Source organism: Schizophyllum commune (genome assembly GCF_000143185.2).
Source record: "Schizophyllum commune H4-8 unplaced genomic scaffold SCHCOscaffold_5, whole genome shotgun sequence".
Lineage (NCBI taxonomy): Eukaryota > Fungi > Basidiomycota > Agaricomycetes > Agaricales > Schizophyllaceae > Schizophyllum > Schizophyllum commune.
Genome location: NW_026089542.1, coordinates 1,896,342 through 1,914,427, shown reverse-complemented (window position 1 = coordinate 1,914,427; position 18,086 = coordinate 1,896,342). Strand labels below are relative to the sequence as shown.

Here is an 18,086-nt window from a genome sequence, read left to right as displayed (position 1 = left end):
GGGTGCCGTACTGAGAGAAGCCGGACGCCGAGGCGTCCCAGACGTACATCTGAGATGGAACTTGGGTTAGCCCCACACAATGAAAAAGCGACAGAGATGGACGCACCTTAGCAGGACGGTCGCCCTCCGTAGGTGATCCGGAGCGCTTCAAAGATCCAGACTCCGCCGCGACAGCAAGACTGTCCGCGATGGGGGCCGATGGCTCAGCAGCGTCGGGAGCGGAGGGACCGGGCGCCGCGCCCTTGCGGTTGCGACGGGCCTTCCCCTTGCCCTTCGACGACTCCGCCACGGCGGGAGCGTCGGCGTCGTGCATGACGACGTCGTCGGCGTCCTTGGAGGCAGTCTCCTCGGCCTTAAGCTGGGAATAACAATAAATCAGTCTAGTTAGACGAAAAATAACGTCCGACGACGCACCTTCGAGACGATCTCCTGCAGAGATCGCTTCGTGGCCGACAGGCCGCGGTAGAAGTCGTCCGCAGACTCCCCGGGTGCCAGACTGTCCGTCGCCGTGTAGCAGACGGTCAGGCAGTGGGCCATGATCGGCCGCTTGTCATGGACCTGCTTGAAGTCCATGATGACCTGCAACGCTCAGTGTGAGATGGGAGGCGATCAGCGACGATCCAAACACGCACCATGACCCCATCGAGCGCGGCAACCAACTTCTCCTTGTTGCCCTCATAATGCTCGACGACCTTGGCGTCGAGCGCGCGCAGCTCCTCCACGTGTGTCTTGAGATACTTGACGATCTTCCTGGCGGCGGGAAGGTCGCAGTGCGCGACCTCGCGGAGCGCGGTCTTGAGCGCCGCCGACGCGGAAGGCAGAAGCGCAAGAAACTGATCGAAGAGATCGCGCTGGTATTTGTTGGCCATTGAGGGAGATGAAGGAACGAATCGTTGTAGTGGGTTGGACTCATCCGTCCAGCGCGCTCCGATCTTATATCACGACCGCTCGGCCGGTCAGGGACGCGATATCCGCGCCCTCTGCCGCAATTTCATAAATTTCTACCTGCTCCTGAACTCCACACCGGCGAGGTCGCCGACATTTTTGGTGTGGGGGAGATAGGCTGCCGATCCAGCTCGTTCCACGACGGAGATTTTCGCGCCGCTATCGCGAACAAGCACGACTCGTTAAGTCGAACCACAACCGGCAGTGGCCGACGGTCACGTGCAACCCACGCGAGCACGCCGCCGAGCAGCGTTCAACTGGCCGACCACTAAGGCGGTCGCGCAGCATAATTTATCGCTTCTTAGGTCACTTGGCATCGTCCTAAACCATCCAAGAAATCAAGAAGTACAATTGAAACTGGAGTCCGTACAACAAGAAGTACAAGAAAAATCTAATGTACAGAGACCCAAGAAAACACATATCTAAGCGCGTGTCGCGCGCATTGTCCCCGTTAATCCAGAACTACCTACCACGTTTCCTCCTCGAAGGAAGCTGTCGGGACGGTGCGGGTCAGCGAGGATACACAAAAACGACAAAAAGAAATCAAAACGGGACTTACCTCGGCCGAGCGCTCAGAGCAACTCCGCTGGACGGTCGCCCGAGGGTCCCTCCCTCATCCACTCCGGCGTCGGGAAGCGCGAAGGCGCTGCGGGCTTGGGAGCACCTGTGCAGGTAGGTCTTTTGCAAAAGATGCTGATAACTGTCCGCGGGCCTATTGCAAAAGTTGCGAATGTGTTATCGGCACAGCCACAGGCCCCGGCCAGGTCGCCGGGCAGCCTCCGGCTCGCGCCCAATGCGGTAGGCAGCCCCCCCGACTTTGCCGGTCGGGGTTTCCCGCCGCACGCGACACGCGACGCGCGCCTCGCGCCGCTGCCCAAATTGATGCGCGCGCATCGCTGCTGATGTGCCGCCCCTCGCGCTCGCACAGCCACACCCGAAAGACGGGCTGACGGCGCCTCGCGCGCCGCCGTCGCTGCTGCTGCTGCTGTCCAATACAGATTGTGATTATGTACCAGATGAAGGCGCGTATATACAGCGATATGTGTGAAATCAAAACGAAGAGCCGACGAGAAATTTTTGCCGACGAGCCCCACGCCACGCGGTCCTCCGAGGAGGGCTAGCACGAACACAAGGGCGTGTCATGAGGGAGGAGATCATGGGGTGCGCAGGTAACGCGTGCTGATGTTCATGATTTGGACGACGCATTGGGTGAGCGCGAGATAGCCGTATGCGGCGGCAGCGGCGAGGGGAGGAGAATGGCGCGCGGGCGGAAAGAAGGGTAGGGGGATAGCCCCCGAGCTTCGTGCGCCCTTCCGTGTCAAAGGACACGTCCGTGGCGGGCACGTAGCAACTCGGGGGAGGTCGGGAGGATTGCAACACGAAGCCGCGCGCGGAAACCTGCACATCGCGAGACCGACGCGATACGTGTCACGCGTACGCGTCGCAAACCACGTTGGCAGCGACTGCGTAGCGTGCTCGAGGGTGGGAGGTGGAGGGGACGCGCAGCTCTGCGACCAACGGCAGTCCCACAGCAGCTGTATGCTGCATATTCACGTGTTCGGCCCCCGCGCGGCAGCCCCCCGTATCCACCGCAAGCCCCCACGCGTCCCTTGACGTCGCACATTGCGCCCCGCACCCAGCCCTGAGCCGCGAATTCGCCAGTGCGGTGGGGACTCAAGCGGACGGGGCGGGCACAGAGCGCGGCTGCGAACGTCGGAGGCGGGAACAGAGAGGTCGGAAGGGCGCAGAGGGTGATGGGAGCCCCTCGGCGAGGGGACGCGCATCGTGTGTGGGGTGGTGCGAGGTTGATAGGTAAAGGCCAAGAAAATTTGTTAGTGCTGGCAGGGCGCGTAGGGCATAGCCACGCACCTGTATACGTTCCTATCCTTCGAGCACGACTTTAAAAGTTGCGTTACAGGGCGTGTTCGCGGCCTCCTGGTCTGCATCGCCACTGAGGGAAAATTGACGTGGTCGGATGATGGCGCTGGCGGCAGCGGGGCGGGCGGGGCGAGCGTCGCGTAGATGATGATAGGGGACAGAGCGATAGCGGGGACGGGGACGTGATGGGTGGTGTAGCGGAGGAGGGCGGCCGGCGACGTGATGGAGGTGGAAGACAAGGGTGAGCGCTGCCGAACGCGTCGGATGAGCGGGCCGGCCAATCGGCCCGAATCCCGATGTTCGTTCTCGTCGTCTTCGACGACCTCGGATGGAGGCCGAGGGACTCCGATCTGTAGATATAACATACTTAATATTACTGTACATACAGTAGATCTCATCTACCGAGTTTGGTGAGTATATGACGAGGCGTTTGGTCAAAATAAACCCCTCACGCATCCGACAGGTGATCTAGATGCCGTCGTTGCCTTCAACGGCTTCGGATGCAGGCCGAAGGTCAGTGAGCAGAAGGAAAAGCCTAGTTGTCGGTAGTATACTACATGAAGTATAGACTGACGAATTTCGGATACTTCATGTAGCTTGTAGCTTGCTGAAGTCGCGTCCGACCCTCAAGGTGCTTAGGTGCAGAATCTTGAATTCATCAGCCATCCACTCATCAAACACCTTCTCGCCCATTCCTAATTCATTTCTGCTCGGATTGGCCTCAAAAAAGCTTTGTATCGTAGATGTAAGACGCTAATGGCTTGTGACACAGTCTTCTTAATATATCCAGTGCCAGATAAATTGCAGAACGACGGACACTCCGTTCGGGGCTAAAAATCTGAATGTTTCGTGGATTGAGGACTCTTTTATGCATAGACTTATGTTGAAACTTCGTGTGAATACTCTATATGTACTTCCCCAAGCTTCCATGAGCTTAATTCATACCCCAGAGCTTTCGCGCATGTTCCCGGGGTCGTTTTCGACGACGACGACCGCTCTCGGACGCCCGGACCGGCATCCGGGCGGTCCCTAGACACAATCTCGCGGACCCGAACTACGCGACTCCTACCGCCACCCTCCTCGCGCCACTGTACCCTACGAAATGCCCTCGCTCCCTCCCTCTCTCATCACACATATAATCCCTTATTGACGGTCTTCAATACCCTCGCCTTGCCCGCGTCAAAAACCATCATATATGCCTGTATCTCGACTGTGTATGATGCCTCAAGACCTCCGCTGCGAGAGCTCCGCGACACCGCGCAGGGAATGCTATAGGTGTGTGTACAAGTACATTATGAGGTTCTATACTGACTTTCTATCTATGCGGCCGCGCGTTCACGTCCCCGCAATAGCCTGCCCGAGCCCCGATCGGCTACGCAGCAACCCGTCCCTACCACCATCTCGCCCCCTCCCACCATCATCTTGCCCCCTCCCCATATGCCCTCGCGTCGCGTCGCTCTAAGAAGCGACAATAAGCCCCTCGTCCCCTCGGCTACTCCTCACTGCGCACGACGCGAGCACGAGGCACGTGCCTCCCTGGCTATCTCGCCAATCGTCTTGCGCCACCTACACGATGACAATGGGCGCGTGCCGCGGTCCTCCCGCTCTCCCTTCTCAGCACCTTCGCGCGCGAACTGGGGAGAAGTCGGGGCCCGCCTCACACGGCCTCACGACGCGCTGCGCAGCCTACACGACGCGATGCGCCGTAGTATCAAGCCGCAGTTTTGCCTACCGCCCCCCCTCCCCTTTGCGCATACTATAGCGCTTGACGCGCATGCCAAGCTCCTTCATTACCCCCTCCCCCTCTTACCCCCTTTGTCAGGGGATATCCACGCCACCCACAAGCGCCCACAAGCGTGACTGGTCTTCAATTGGTTTGGTCTTGTTTGGTGTATGGTACTGATGGCATTTGCATGTGTTGACACCCCCATCAGTCATCACCTATGACTCATCCCTGGTGTGTTTCCATTATATCTCCTACTTCCTCTCTCCTCCTCTCCCTTCGGTGACCTCCCCCTTTCCCTTTCTCTTATTTATACCTTCCCCCTTCTTGGACACTGCCAGTACTCTACCTGTTCCCCCACCACCACTACTGTATGGCGCCTTATCGCACCATCATCGCTCACTGATCTTGTGACCGATGACTGTAGTAGTTATCCCCTATCTCCTTGATTACTATAGCTACAGTATATATACAGGCAGTGGGCATCAGGAGATCCTTTGGGTTTGATCTCCTTGGTTCCCCGCTCGCCTAGGTGTGTTGGTACTTACTGGTTACTGTTCCCCTGCTAATATACCTTGGTTCCCCGCTCGCCTAGCTCGCGCCCCTACGCCTGGCTCTTAGTTAACCTCTGGGAGTTCTCTAATCCAGAAACGCTCGTCGTTGGCTACGGTGGGCGTCGCCCATCGATGATCGCCCCATCCCCTCCTTGCCGCCTTGGGCCCTCCACACCCTCGGCTGCCTCCGCCGCCTCCTAGCGAGCCCGCCTCCCTTGGTTTGGGTTGCGCCCCCAGGCTTGGTCTACGCCCGCGCCTCTGCAGCGGTTGTGGTGCTAGTACTCCGGGGAACGGCCCTCCCTGTACGCCGTGGCACCCCTTGCCTCCCGCTCTGGTGTGTTTCCCCTTCGTCCCCCGGTGTGGTCTAGTTGGTCGTCCACCCTGGCAGCAGTGGGAAGTGTACCTTCGGGAGTACCACCCCTCGTCAGGCCTTCCGCTCCCATCGGCCCGTTGTGGGCTCACCTCCCCTCGCCTCGCTGGCCACTCGTCCTGGTCGCATCCCCCTTCCCTGACCGATGCCGCCATCCATCGTGTCATCCCTTCCCCACTGGCTCGGAGCTTATGCTCGCCGTGGTACGCCTGGTCTTAGCGCCGCTCCTTGCGCTTCCTCCGGCGTAGGGCATCTCTCGGCGCCCTCCCCAGTGCACCTTCTCCCCACCTCGTCGATCAAGGCTAACCCCCTCGATCCTGATGTTGCACCGCGCCCCCTCCTCCTTCCGATCGGTGTCGCCCTCCATCGATCACCGCCACCGGTCGTGTCTCTGACCAATACGCCTTCCCACTCTCCTAGTGACGCCGCCCCCCTCGTCACTACCCTCCACCTCGTGTAGGCGCTGGCGGCGCTGCCTACCGGGCACCCTACTCGTGGGCGCCCCCCATGTATGGCTCACGCATGGGTCCACTGTGTAGTGGTATTCAGTACGCTTGCCCTCCTCTCTCTACCGAGCTACGCCCTACCCTACTCCCTCTTCTATCGTCGGTCACGACCCGCCATCACCGTCGATCCTCTCCCTCGTCCACCGTGACGCTCTTCACCCTTCTAGGACGTCACGCCTCCCTCTAGGTGGTGTGGCTGTCCGGGGACCATGGCTGCCTAGACGTTAGCCTCGTCTCCGCTACCGTCTCCACTCGGCCACTCCCGGCAGGCCCCCTTACACCCTTCACGCTACGCGCTGCCGAAAACTTTCTGGCGGCGGGTTCTTCATATACAATCTATGCCCTCGTTGCGCCTCGGTGTTTTTTATGAGCTCCATAATATATCTTTTTCTTGTATCTAACACGCGCGAGGAGTGAGGATGCAGCGACGGTGCTTGTCGCGATGCCGCCCTGTCGACGGCACAGCCACTGCAGCGCAGGCGGCGCATCAACAGCTGCGCCGTGCGCATCAATTTGGGCGGCGGCGCGAGGCGCGCGTCGCGCATCGCGTGCGGCGGGAAACCCCGACCGGCAAAGTAGGGGGGGCTGCCTACCGCATCGGGCGCGAGCCGGAGGCTGCCCGGCGACCTGGCCGGGGCCTGTGGCTGTGCCGATAACACATTCGCAACTTTTGCAATAGGTCCGCGGACAGTTATCGGCATCTTTTGCAAAAGTCTTACTTGCACAGCTGTTGGGAGAGGGCAGAGCAGGGGGCTCGACGTGGTCGTCCTCAAGCTCCTCCTCCTCCTCCTCGGCGCCCGGGTGCCCTGCGTTGCCGTCCTCTTCGTCCTCGGCGTCTGGGAGGTGGGTCCAGCCAGGCTGAAGCCCCAAGCTACCCGCCACCGGCCACTCAGGCGCGTCGTCGTCACCCAACCCCGCGAGCATGCGCTGCTCGTTGTGGGCGCGGATCTCCTCCTTGATGCGGAGCATCTGCTCCTCCTCGTCGGCGAGGCGCTCCTGCTCCTCGGCCTGCTCCTCAAGCATCTGCGCGTCGTCCTCGGAAGGCGGCGAGGTGAGCCCGATCAGGTCACCATTCAGCCCGTAGATGGGCGCCGGCCCCCTCGCGATGAACTCGCGATGGCGTCGCTCGCTAGCCTCGTCCTCCGTCTCGACGTAAGGCAGGAGCTCACCGTCCGCATCGCGCGGACGACGGTCCCAGTCCACGCGGAAACGCACGGGTGGTACGACATCGCGCTCCTCGGACTCGGGCTGAGAGCGCTCCTCCTCCTCCTCCTCCTCTTCGACGTCCGAGGGCGTAGCGACCTTCTTGCCGCGCCGACCGCGCGCCGAGCTCGGGCCCGCCTTCGCTCTCCCCTTGCCCTTCGAGGTGGTGGCGGCGGCCTTCGTCTGGGAGCGCGTGCGCTTGCGCGCGGGCTCCGGCTCTTCGACTTCGGCCTCGTCGTCGTCGGAATCAGCGGCGACCTTCCTCTGTAGAAGTGTTAGCTGTAGAACCGCCAATATAACCAAATAAGGCGAGAACACACCTTAGCGGCGCGCTTGCGCTTCGTCGCGCCCTTGTTCTTGTCGTGCCGATGCGCCTTCTGCCCTGGATAACTCCGTTGGGCTGGAGTCGCGGGCGCGCACCCGCCCAGCTCGACCTCGCCAAGGCCGCACCGCGCTGCCTCGACCGCGACGTAGTCGGCGGGCAGTTGCGGCTGCTGCAAGAGCAGCATGTCCTGCGGGAAGTTAGTCAGCTGAGAAACCATAAAAACACCGAAGACTTACCAAGTCCTCGTTCGCCTGCCGCGGCACCCGATCGCGGTCAGCGCGGCATAGCGACGCCTCATGCGTCGGAATCTTGAGCCCCACGATGTTGATCACATACCTAGATTGTGAAAGTGTCAGTGGGCTTCACCCAACCATGTCCGAGACCTACCGAGGGCGCGCGATCTCTTGCAGCGCGTACCACTTCGACTCGGGGTCCGATGCCTTGAGGCAGTCGAACAGGAAAAACATCGCCCCTTGGATCGCCGCGGTCGGCGCCCAGGGGCCAGTCTCTCTCAATTTGCGCGCTTGCGCGATGGCGTCGGACAAGGCGATCTACAAACGAGCGTTAGCTAGCGCCGGAAACGATCCGCACGACGGGGCTTACCAGCTTCTTCTTGAGGATCGTCGCGCGCGTCTTATCGCGCTGGATCCCCCGCACCAAGTTCGCCACCGTGGGCTCCTGGCCCTTGAGCAGCATGCGCGCGTCCTTCTCGATCTGGTGGAGCTTTCGGGCGAAAGCCTGATGCTCTTTGCGCACCGTCGCGTGTGGGCCTTCGTTGCCGGGGGACATCTCTAGATCGTCGTCAGTACGGCCGACGCGTCAGGACGCGCGTACTAGCGACCTACCTTCGTGGTTCAAGACAAGTTGGAAAACCGTGGGAGACGCGCGCGGCCGGCTTTTAAACGACCATGCATGTCCGGAACATGCGGTGTGAGCCAAAAGCTTAATTAGCGCCCCGCCGTCCTCCGACAACTACATACCAAGAGACTGCGGCGGCAGTCGACTGCGAGTCGCCCGACGACCCAGTAACAACACCGAGTCACCCATCCACCTTAACTGACCGAGGACGGTCCAGATTATTGGTGTGGGGGAGATGATACGCCCTGCGGCTGAAAAACGCGGAAAAACATACATAAACAAGCGATATATAGTCGACTTGGTCTAGATTGTATGGGCGGATCCGTATATACTGCACCGACGTCGCGACTGTACAACGGGCGCGTTGGGGGTATTTTATGACATAGAAAACCAGGAGCGCCACGCTTCCTAACCTTCAATACTACTAGTCCGCAGCACTATCCGTCTGCAATGACTGACCAAGGATAGCAGCGAGCTCTTCGGCGCCTGATCACGAGTCTGCGCGTCGTCGATGACATCCTGCGAGTCCTCTGGCGGGCCCTACTTAATCAAGTAGCCGCGCTATACGCGCCTCAAGCCTTCAGTCCTCTTGCCCTGCTGTGTCAAGAGAATCTAGATTATTGTTGGGGCTCGGACAAGCCTTCCTGCTGCTCGCCGTCATGCGGAGACACGCAGAGCACCGCGCAAGCGGAACTCGAACCATCAACGTGACTACACGTGACTTCGGGTCCGAGACCGGAACTTCGGGTCCGAGCTCGTGATCTCGGACATCGCCGAGTTGAACTCCGAACCGAGCGTCGGCGCCGCCAAGCGCTGTCCGCCCCGGCAAGGGCTTCGCTCCCCGCGTATCGACAGTCCAGACTGTACGCTCCCCGCCGCGCAGGCCTCTGAGCCGCGTCGCGCACAAGGGAACGGGTGGAAACCAGGCCGGCCTTGCCTTGGTAAACATCAACAAGTGCGGAATCGCGCCCGGCATCGCGGCGCAGGAGGATACCCGACCAGTCAACCGCTCTACCGCCAGGAACCGCAGTCATTGCGCGATTATTCGGACAGGAGAACGCGCGGATAGGCGTTATAGTTGGATTTTGACTCAGAGATAGGCATTGTGTGTTACCGCGCGGTCTGGACGGCCGAGACGACGCGTTCAAGTTATATACCGAGACCTACATACGATTCGGGACTTTTCCCGCCCCGCGCAGAGAAGCCCTAGTACCTACACACCACACCAAATAAACACAACCGCGTTAACCCGCACTTTACACATCATAAAAGCCTGAACTTCCGAGCGCATTAAACCGCCTTGTGAACTTCAATCAAACCCGAAAGCGCTCGTAAGAACGTCGAGACGTCCGATTGCCCCACTCGACTTCTCGCTTCAGTCCAGCTCGTCTGGAACTGGCATAAACAACACAATCTATCCCCTAGTAATATAAATACTCGGACTCGCCCGCTCTCGTAGCGCCTCCAGTCTAGCGTGTTCATTGCTATCGTGGTTGTTGGTGTTTGGTTGTGTGGATCGTCTAGCTAGACTGTACTTCGCGTCTTTCGTGAGCGTACGATCCCATCAGTTCGAGGCTGTTATCTCTGCGCTGAACCTCAAGCTCGCTCCCCGTCGGGACAGCTCCGCGCGCAGAAGGGTGCAAAGTGTTCATATGCCCCGGCAACGGCACACAGGATAATCGAGAAGTGGGTCCAGTTGACCTCTAAGTTGACGCCGAACCAGCGATAGGCAGAACTTGAGCGAGTTCGAGCGCAGCTATACCGGCTTTGGGGCGCGGAAGTTACAGCCCGACATAACAGCACGGACGCGTGCTCCACCCCCACTGACCGCGCTCTATAGCTTGCCAAGCCGCGCCGCCGGTCGAACATACCGCGTAGCCGCCTCGTCGACGTGGATGTCGAACAGGTCACGCAGCGCAGCGACGCGGTCCTCCTCTGTCTTCAGTGTACGCAGGACCTTCGCCGTGTCGCCGATGTGCATCGTTACCTTGTCGTGAAAGAGGAACAGGCGGCCCATGGGTGTGCCTATCTTGCTGTTCGGCAGCGGCGTTTTCCTCGTCTCCAGCGTCTGCTCGGCGAGTGCGGTCGCACAGTGGGCCGCATCGCGGTCCCTGACGCGGATGTCCCGAGTCGACTCGTCGTCGAGGGTGAAGCATTTGATCTGCGATAGCAAGAAAGCAGGTCAGTGATTGGCATCCGAATTGTGGTGGGCTGAAACGGGAAGGGTGCACGGGACCGTGTGCGGACGCGTAAGGGAGATAACGAGCGCAACAAATGGGGAAAGAAAAGCAGAGGAATCCGTGGAAATGTGTGCGCGATAAGCGTCCACGACGGTGGGCGCTCGAGAGCAGGGTAAGTGGGCGCTGCTGGAGAGCGGAAGCCATCCCGATGGCGCGTAAGCGGGGAGAAATGTGGTGAGGCCTGGAGAGGAAAACGACCACGTGCGAGCCCAACAAAGCGCCCACAAGGCCAAGTAACACGCGCCACAAAAGAAAATGCACTCACAACTATGAGATATCGCACGAAAGGGTTGCTCGACCAGAATCCTGGACCGCCCTCTCGAGTGTTGAAGGCGTGCATCCACATGTCGAAGTCGGGGTAGTAGAACTCTTCCTCCGTGAATGAGTAGATGATCTTCCATCCACCACCGTACATTTGCCCGCATCTGACTTCGAGGCGCCATTCCGACGAGCCTTCAATGGCACTGTTGGGATGAGGTACTTTGGTCAGTCGGTGGCATTCGGGCGGAGCCGCGCCTGGCACGACATTGCTGGGGTCCGCGGAGAGGAGGATGGGCCGTGTGAGGCCACCTAGGCCGTAGGAGACGTCGAAAATGTAGGTGGTACGGTCGCCTCCACCGAGCTGAAGAAAGCCAACTTCATGTTGAAGGCCGCCAAATTGCGGTGGTTCACCGTCAGCTGCCTTGTTCATTCGCCCGCCGCCTCCGTAGACTCTGCAAGTTAAAAATGAGAACATACAGAACACAGAGGCCGAAAGAACAGACCTATATCCCAAGCCACGTAACATCTCCAGAAGAACTAGGGAACGAAGTTCTGATGAGTCCTTCCACTTAGCGGTATTCACGTACGGCCTGTGGCAGCGAAGCAGACGTCGCCGAAGCGCCGCCCGGTCTTCGATACATGTCGCTCATAATAGTCGCGAGGGTCTACGATTGTACCACGCCATGCAGTACTGATAGTTGGAGCTCAGTAAGGCTCGGACACGAAGGGGAAGACATTGTAGTGTGAGACGTACTAGTGCAGATCCAAGTTGGAAAAAGGCACACGTAGGAGGTGCTTATGCACGACGAGCTCAAGATTCTCGAGGTCTGTCCCTATGATTGTAACAACACACCCTATGCTTATAGGGCACTGTGTTGCAACAATTCCCACTAATTATAAGGTTGTAACTACAACGGTTTGTTGCAACATCTGTTGCAACAAAACCCTACGGCTACCAGTACACTACTGGCCTGTCGGACATTGCCGAGCAGGCCGCCACCGTCGTCGTCGTCACCGAAACCCCGCCGCCACCGTTCGCGACGCGCTCGTCGTCGTCGCGCCGCCGCCCGCTCCCCGACGCGCACCCACGTGCTGCCCGCCGCGCCCGCCGATCCTTCCCACGCGCCTACCGACACGCCACCCAGCCGTTCACCGCCCCGACGCGCGCTCGCGCCGCCTTTCCCACGCTCCGCTCGCCGTGCTGACGGTCGCGCGCGCTCGCCCTCGCGGTCGCACGTGCATCCGCGAGCGTGGCGCTCGAAATCGCGCTCTCGGCAGATGCCGAGAGCGCACCCACTGCCCTCGCGCTCGATCAATCAGCGCCTGGAACGCGCACCCCGCCGCTCTCGGCCGAAACCGTCAGCGCGCACCAGCCGTTGGGCTGCGGATATGCGGCGAATGCCGAATTCCTGCCCGCCCCTCGGGAAGCGTTGGCATCGGTCGACGCGCACATGCATCCGCACGATCGACAGAGTGCGCGGGCACGCCCACTTCCCGCGACACTCATCCGCGAAGATGATGTCGAGCGCGCGACACGTCACGTGATGCGACGCGTGCGTACAGAGCCACGTCAGCGATGTGACGTGGCAATGTAGCGGCAACGGCTAGAGCGCCGAGAGGGGTAGGGATGGGGCGAGGTGGGTGGCAGGCGCTTCGCGGGAGGTGACTGCCGCGTGCTGGGCACGAGCACGATACACCCTTGGGCGTGAGGGTGGTGGCAGCGCGCGCGTGTCGGAGTCGGCGTCGGTGTCGGTGTGGATGTCGGCGTCGAAAAGAGTGAGGGGTGGGAGTGGGGTGTAAAGTAAGGGCGTATGCGTTGAGGAGGCACGGTGGTCGACGCGGGGACAGCGATGGTGGTGGAAGGAGACAAGAAGTGCTGCGCGCGCGGCCGAAATTTTCCGCGGCCAGTCACGTGACCGGAGCCCCGGCACGCCAGGCCGCGCGCCGCTCCCCCACGATCGCTGGCTGCTCTCGATGCAATTTACGACGTCCAGGACTTGTTTAAGCATAATGTAGTGGAGGGGGGCGCCTGGAAATAGATTCATAGTATATCAGATTACCGCTATGTCTCTGTAAGCGACCAAAACATGCTTTAATCCAACCTTAAAGAATGCTTCGCCCTTTATTGCCAGAAACTTAGGTAGGAGCGCGTAGATTACACCAGAGACACGCAATATACGCTTATAAAGTACCTGTAAATACGTTCTCTTTCTTTATCGCCTCCCGAGGTCGGACGAGTTCGCACATTTGCGTGACGTGGGAGGCCGGGCCGAATGCCGATTCACGCTCGTTGTCGCGTTCAATGGCGTCTAGAGATCGCGGAAAAGCATTCGCCGCCGAGATATTAGCGTAGACGTGTAGGGCGCATTCGAAAACGGGGGTAAATGAGTTAAAACATCGAGGTTTGTGCATAGAACATGTCGGTATTGATGTCACTCGCAGCAAAGTAGTTCAATGAGCAGTAGACAAATCACTGCTGCTCAGCGAGTACATCAGTGCACTTCGTGCTGTTCCCAAGTCCCCCCTCCCTGCCTCAAGCTCGAGCTACTTTGCATGTACATACCTGAGTATACTACAATGCTCTGATGTGTATGATAAGTCTCGAAACCTTGACAATCCCTGAATCTCATACTCAAAGGGTGCTTAATAGAGCATGTACAGGTCGAGTTTGCTATAATCAAGCAAGCCCCCTAATGCAGTGAAGGCAAATGCATATACACTTAGATGCCTATACATGATATGTACAATTTCTTTTGAGGCAGAACGGCCACATTAGCTATATATCGCGTTGAGATCATTGCCCCTGCTATGACAGAAGGCAGAGAATATGGAGTTTACTCATTACAAAGGGTAGTGAGCAGCGCATTTTAAGCATCACAGTATATTGGTTTAGTCATACGTCTAGTATTTGCAGCATTCCCGGCCCTACGCAGCGCGCGGACATCCAGATGGCGGCGGACACGCGCACGAAGGGACGCGTCGTCGGCGTTTGCCGGGTCACGTGATTGCGCGGACCAAATTCCGTCCGCAGCCGATCGTGCCCTTTGCCCTCGACCACTACCTCAACCACCGCCCTCTTGCTGCGAGCGAGGCGAGTGCGCGTCTTCGCGCGCTCGCCTCGACCGCCTTCTCATCTGTTCGCCACACCCTCACCTCCCTCCTCCCTCCTCACCTCCCCACCTCCTCACCTCCTCGGCTTCGACCTCGACCCCACCCGACTCGACCTCGCCACCACGTCCACGTCCGCTGGGGTGCTCAACAGCGCCCGTCCGCCCTATGCCCCACCCCCTTTCCTCCTCTCGCCCTCCGCTGCCGTCGTTGCCCTTCGCCGTGGACGGTGCGCGCCGCGCGCCTACGCCATTCCGCACACGCTACCGGCCGCCTGCACTGCACCTGCTTCGGCATGCCCAGCGTCGGTGTGTCGTCATGGAGACATGACGAACACGACGACGTCGGCTGCACGCGGCGCGTGTAAGAGCGCGTCGATGTCGTTGCCATAGCAACAACTACGTGGCAATTGAGGGCCGCGGCAATGGGAACGCTCGCCGAGCGCATGCCGTCCGCTGGACGGTGTGTCGCGGGAGGAGGTGTGGGTCCGCGGATTGGACGGTCCGCCCACGTGGCACGGCCCAGTCTACGCGTCGGCCGAAGCGAACCAGCGCGCAGCGCAATCCGACGAATGCGAGCGGGTACAGGCAGTAGCCGTGTATGCGCAGCTCGACGGCCAGCGCAAGCGCGTGCTCGCTGACCTGCGGGTTGGCTAGCGCGACCTCGGCATCTGCCGAGAGCGCGATTTCGAGCGCCACGCTCGCGGATGCACGTGCGACCGCGAGGGCGAGCGCGCGCGACCGTCAGCACGGCGAGCGGAGCGTGGGAAAGGCGGCGCGAGCGCGCGTCGGGGCGGTGAACGGCTGGGTGGCGTGTCGGTAGGCGCGTGGGAAGGATCGGCGGGCGCGGCGGGCAGCACGTGGGTGCGCGTCGGGGAGCGGGCGGCGGCGCGACGACGACGAGCGCGTCGCGAACGGTGGCGGCGGGGTTTCGGTGACGACGACGACGGTGGCGGCCTGCTCGGCAATGTCCGACAGGCCAGTAGTGTACTGGTAGCCGTAGGGTTTTGTTGCAACAGATGTTGCAACAAACCGTTGTAGTTACAACCTTATAATTAGTGGGAATTGTTGCAACACAGTGCCCTATAAGCATAGGGTGTGTTGCAACATAGGTCCTGCCAGAGGTGGATTCTCTAGGTTCGCGTCGAATGTCGAAGGAGAGATTGAGGCAGCGTTGGGGTAGTCGATGAAAGCAAGCCATTCAGAGACTTCGGAAGCGGAGAAGCACGAGGGTTTACGCTTTATGAGGCGTCCGCCAGCAAGCTGCCCGTCTACTTGAGTAGTCATGCCGGGGTAGGACTGGCGTCAGAAGGGGCACCTCGGAAGACGAGAGTAAGAAGCATTGCGCGCTGCTTAAAAGGGCCGTGGCACCGTCGACCTCGGGATCATGATGCCAGTTGGCAGACCGTGATCGCGTCGTGGCCTTGTTCTCCGGCGCTTATTTTGCACTCAACGTGCCTCAGCCTCGCGCAATGGAGAAGTACAGCGCGTACAGGGTGGGTCTATACCCCAGTCCTGTATAGAACTTACTCACACCAAGACTTAGGATCCGGGGACGGGAATACAGGTTAGGACGTTCCTCGTGCTAATCCGGCTCGTGTACTTCAGCCGTTCCTCACTCCCATTCCTCCCCTTACCTCCAACAACTTGATTACTCTTGCTGCGCCCCTTGCATACGCTCTTGGTGCAGTACGATTTGTACTAGTTCTGGTTCTGGTTCTGGTCCATGTTGTACTCGTAGACGGTGTCTGTTCGTGAGTGCCTTTTCCATACTCTGCCGCATGCCACTAACCAGACCTTGATCAGCGAATAGTTCCACCACTCCATAGGCTAATAGCCGGAGTTTTGACGAAGGTCACCACTCGCGCCATCCTCTTCGTATGCGGCTTCTTTTGGATCCCGGTGGAGGTTGTGACACGGCAGCGAGGGTGCGTGGACAGTCGCCTGAGTTTCTAGACAATATCCTGACTCCCGAGTACAGCCGCTTGGCTCAAAAGCCAATCCCATGGCGCCCCAAAGCGGAGGATATCATTGTCAGCAACTGGGTCTCCTGGATTGAGCTGCTATGGCTCGCATTCTGGTACGATACTACCCCTCCCCACCTTCCTGTCAGTTTACGACCTCCCCGCTAGCTTCAATCCTATCTTCGTCTACCCCCAGCTGTGCAAGTAAGACTTTTGCAAAAGATGCCGATAACTGTCCGCGGACCTATTGCAAAAGTTGCGAATGTGTTATCGGCACAGCCACAGGCCCCGGCCAGGTCGCCGGGCAGCCTCCGGCTCGCGCCCGATGCGGTAGGCAGCCCCCCCTACTTTGCCGGTCGGGGTTTCCCGCCGCACGCGATGCGCGACGCGCGCCTCGCGCCGCCGCCCAAATTGATGCGCACGGCGCAGCTGTTGATGCGCCGCCTGCGCTGCAGTGGCTGTGCCGTCGACAGGGCGGCATCGCGACAAGCACCGTCGCTGCATCCTCACTCCTCGCGCGTGTTAGATACAAGAAAAAGATATATTATGGAGCTCATAAAAAACACCGAGGCGCAACGAGGGCATAGATTGTATATGAAGAACCCGCCGCCAGAAAGTTTTCGGCAGCGCGTAGCGTGAAGGGGGTAAGAGGGGGAGGGGGTAATGAAGGAGCTTGGCATGCGCGTCAAGCGCTATAGTATGCGCAAAGGGGAGGGGGGGCGGTAGGCAAAACTGCGGCTTGATACTACGGCGCATCGCGTCGTGTAGGCTGCGCAGCGCGTCGTGAGGCCGTGTGAGGCGGGCCCCGACTTCTCCCCAGTTCGCGCGCGAAGGTGCTGAGAAGGGAGAGCGGGAGGACCGCGGCACGCGCCCATTGTCATCGTGTAGGTGGCGCAAGACGATTGGCGAGATAGCCAGGGAGGCACGTGCCTCGTGCTCGCATCGTGCGCAGTGAGGAGTAGCCGAGGGGACGAGGGGCTTATTGTCGCTTCTTAGAGCGACGCGACGCGAGGGCATATGGGGAGGGGGCAAGATGATGGTGGGAGGGGGCGAGATGGTGGTAGGGACGGGTTGCTGCGTAGCCGATCGGGGCTCGGGCAGGCTATTGCGGGGACGTGAACGCGCGGCCGCATAGATAGAAAGTCAGTATAGAACCTCATAATGTACTTGTACACACACCTATAGCATTCCCTGCGCGGTGTCGCGGAGCTCTCGCAGCGGAGGTCTTGAGGCATCATACACAGTCGAGATACAGGCATATATGATGGTTTTTGACGCGGGCAAGGCGAGGGTATTGAAGACCGTCAATAAGGGATTATATGTGTGATGAGAGAGGGAGGGAGCGAGGGCATTTCGTAGGGTACAGTGGCGCGAGGAGGGTGGCGGTAGGAGTCGCGTAGTTCGGGTCCGCAAGATTGTGTCTAGGGACCGCCCGGATGCCGGTCCGGGCGTCCGAGAGCGGTCGTCGTCGTCGAAAACGACCCCGGGAACATGCGCGAAAGCTCTGGGGTATGAATTAAGCTCATGGAAGCTTGGGGAAGTACATATAGAGTATTCACACGAAGTTTCAACATAAGTCTATGCATAAAAGAGTCCTCAATCCACGAAACATTCAGATTTTTAGCCCCGAACGGAGTGTCCGTCGTTCTGCAATTTATCTGGCACTGGATATATTAAGAAGACTGTGTCACAAGCCATTAGCGTCTTACATCTACGATACAAAGCTTTTTTGAGGCCAATCCGAGCAGAAATGAATTAGGAATGGGCGAGAAGGTGTTTGATGAGTGGATGGCTGATGAATTCAAGATTCTGCACCTAAGCACCTTGAGGGTCGGACGCGACTTCAGCAAGCTACAAGCTACATGAAGTATCCGAAATTCGTCAGTCTATACTTCATGTAGTATACTACCGACAACTAGGCTTTTCCTTCTGCTCACTGACCTTCGGCCTGCATCCGAAGCCGTTGAAGGCAACGACGGCATCTAGATCACCTGTCGGATGCGTGAGGGGTTTATTTTGACCAAACGCCTCGTCATATACTCACCAAACTCGGTAGATGAGATCTACTGTATGTACAGTAATATTAAGTATGTTATATCTACAGATCGGAGTCCCTCGGCCTCCATCCGAGGTCGTCGAAGACGACGAGAAC

General features: G+C 59.2%; 7 protein-coding genes across 7 annotated transcripts; 4 read left to right on the top strand and 3 right to left on the bottom strand.

Moving 5' to 3' along the window:
• The first annotated feature begins 5,479 nt into the window (after window positions 1–5,479).
• SCHCODRAFT_02622778 (uncharacterized protein) lies at window positions 5,480–6,256 on the top strand. Its single transcript, XM_050345142.1, has one exon. The coding sequence runs from the start codon at window positions 5,978–5,980 to the stop codon at window positions 6,161–6,163; it is 186 nt and encodes a 61-aa protein (XP_050200578.1). The 5' UTR covers window positions 5,480–5,977; the 3' UTR covers window positions 6,164–6,256.
• SCHCODRAFT_02687839 (uncharacterized protein) lies at window positions 5,616–6,115 on the top strand (the record flags this gene model as incomplete). The annotated part of the gene is made up of 2 exons (XM_050346801.1): window positions 5,616–5,741; window positions 5,772–6,115. 2 exons carry the CDS (start codon window positions 5,616–5,618, stop codon window positions 5,928–5,930), a joined length of 285 nt encoding a protein of 94 aa, XP_050200579.1. The 3' UTR covers window positions 5,931–6,115.
• Window positions 6,257–10,867: 4,611 nt separating the features above from the next.
• SCHCODRAFT_02447642 (uncharacterized protein) lies at window positions 10,868–11,526 on the bottom strand (the record flags this gene model as incomplete). Its single annotated transcript, XM_050342541.1, has 3 exons — window positions 10,868–11,315; window positions 11,367–11,400; window positions 11,451–11,526. Coding segments are annotated over 3 exons (558 nt in total), but the record flags the coding sequence as incomplete, so codon positions are not given.
• Window positions 11,527–11,719: 193 nt separating this feature from the next.
• SCHCODRAFT_02500135 (uncharacterized protein) lies at window positions 11,720–12,382 on the top strand (the record flags this gene model as incomplete). The annotated part of the gene is made up of 1 exon (XM_003038000.2): window positions 11,720–12,382. One exon carries the CDS (start codon window positions 11,720–11,722, stop codon window positions 12,380–12,382), a length of 663 nt encoding a protein of 220 aa, XP_003038046.1.
• An 85-nt stretch (window positions 12,383–12,467) lies between these two features.
• On the bottom strand, window positions 12,468–12,699 carry SCHCODRAFT_02622776 (uncharacterized protein; the record flags this gene model as incomplete). The annotated part of the gene is made up of 1 exon (XM_050345141.1): window positions 12,468–12,699. A coding segment is annotated over one exon (232 nt), but the record flags the coding sequence as incomplete, so codon positions are not given.
• Window positions 12,700–14,616: 1,917 nt separating this feature from the next.
• SCHCODRAFT_02451338 (uncharacterized protein) lies at window positions 14,617–15,063 on the bottom strand (the record flags this gene model as incomplete). The annotated part of the gene is made up of 1 exon (XM_050342555.1): window positions 14,617–15,063. A coding segment is annotated over one exon (447 nt), but the record flags the coding sequence as incomplete, so codon positions are not given.
• A 379-nt stretch (window positions 15,064–15,442) lies between these two features.
• On the top strand, window positions 15,443–16,102 carry SCHCODRAFT_01166052 (uncharacterized protein; the record flags this gene model as incomplete). The annotated part of the gene is made up of 5 exons (XM_050341150.1): window positions 15,443–15,466; window positions 15,517–15,537; window positions 15,579–15,659; window positions 15,777–15,898; window positions 15,952–16,102. 5 exons carry the CDS (start codon window positions 15,443–15,445, stop codon window positions 16,100–16,102), a joined length of 399 nt encoding a protein of 132 aa, XP_050200574.1.
• Between the last annotated feature and the right edge of the window lie 1,984 nt (window positions 16,103–18,086).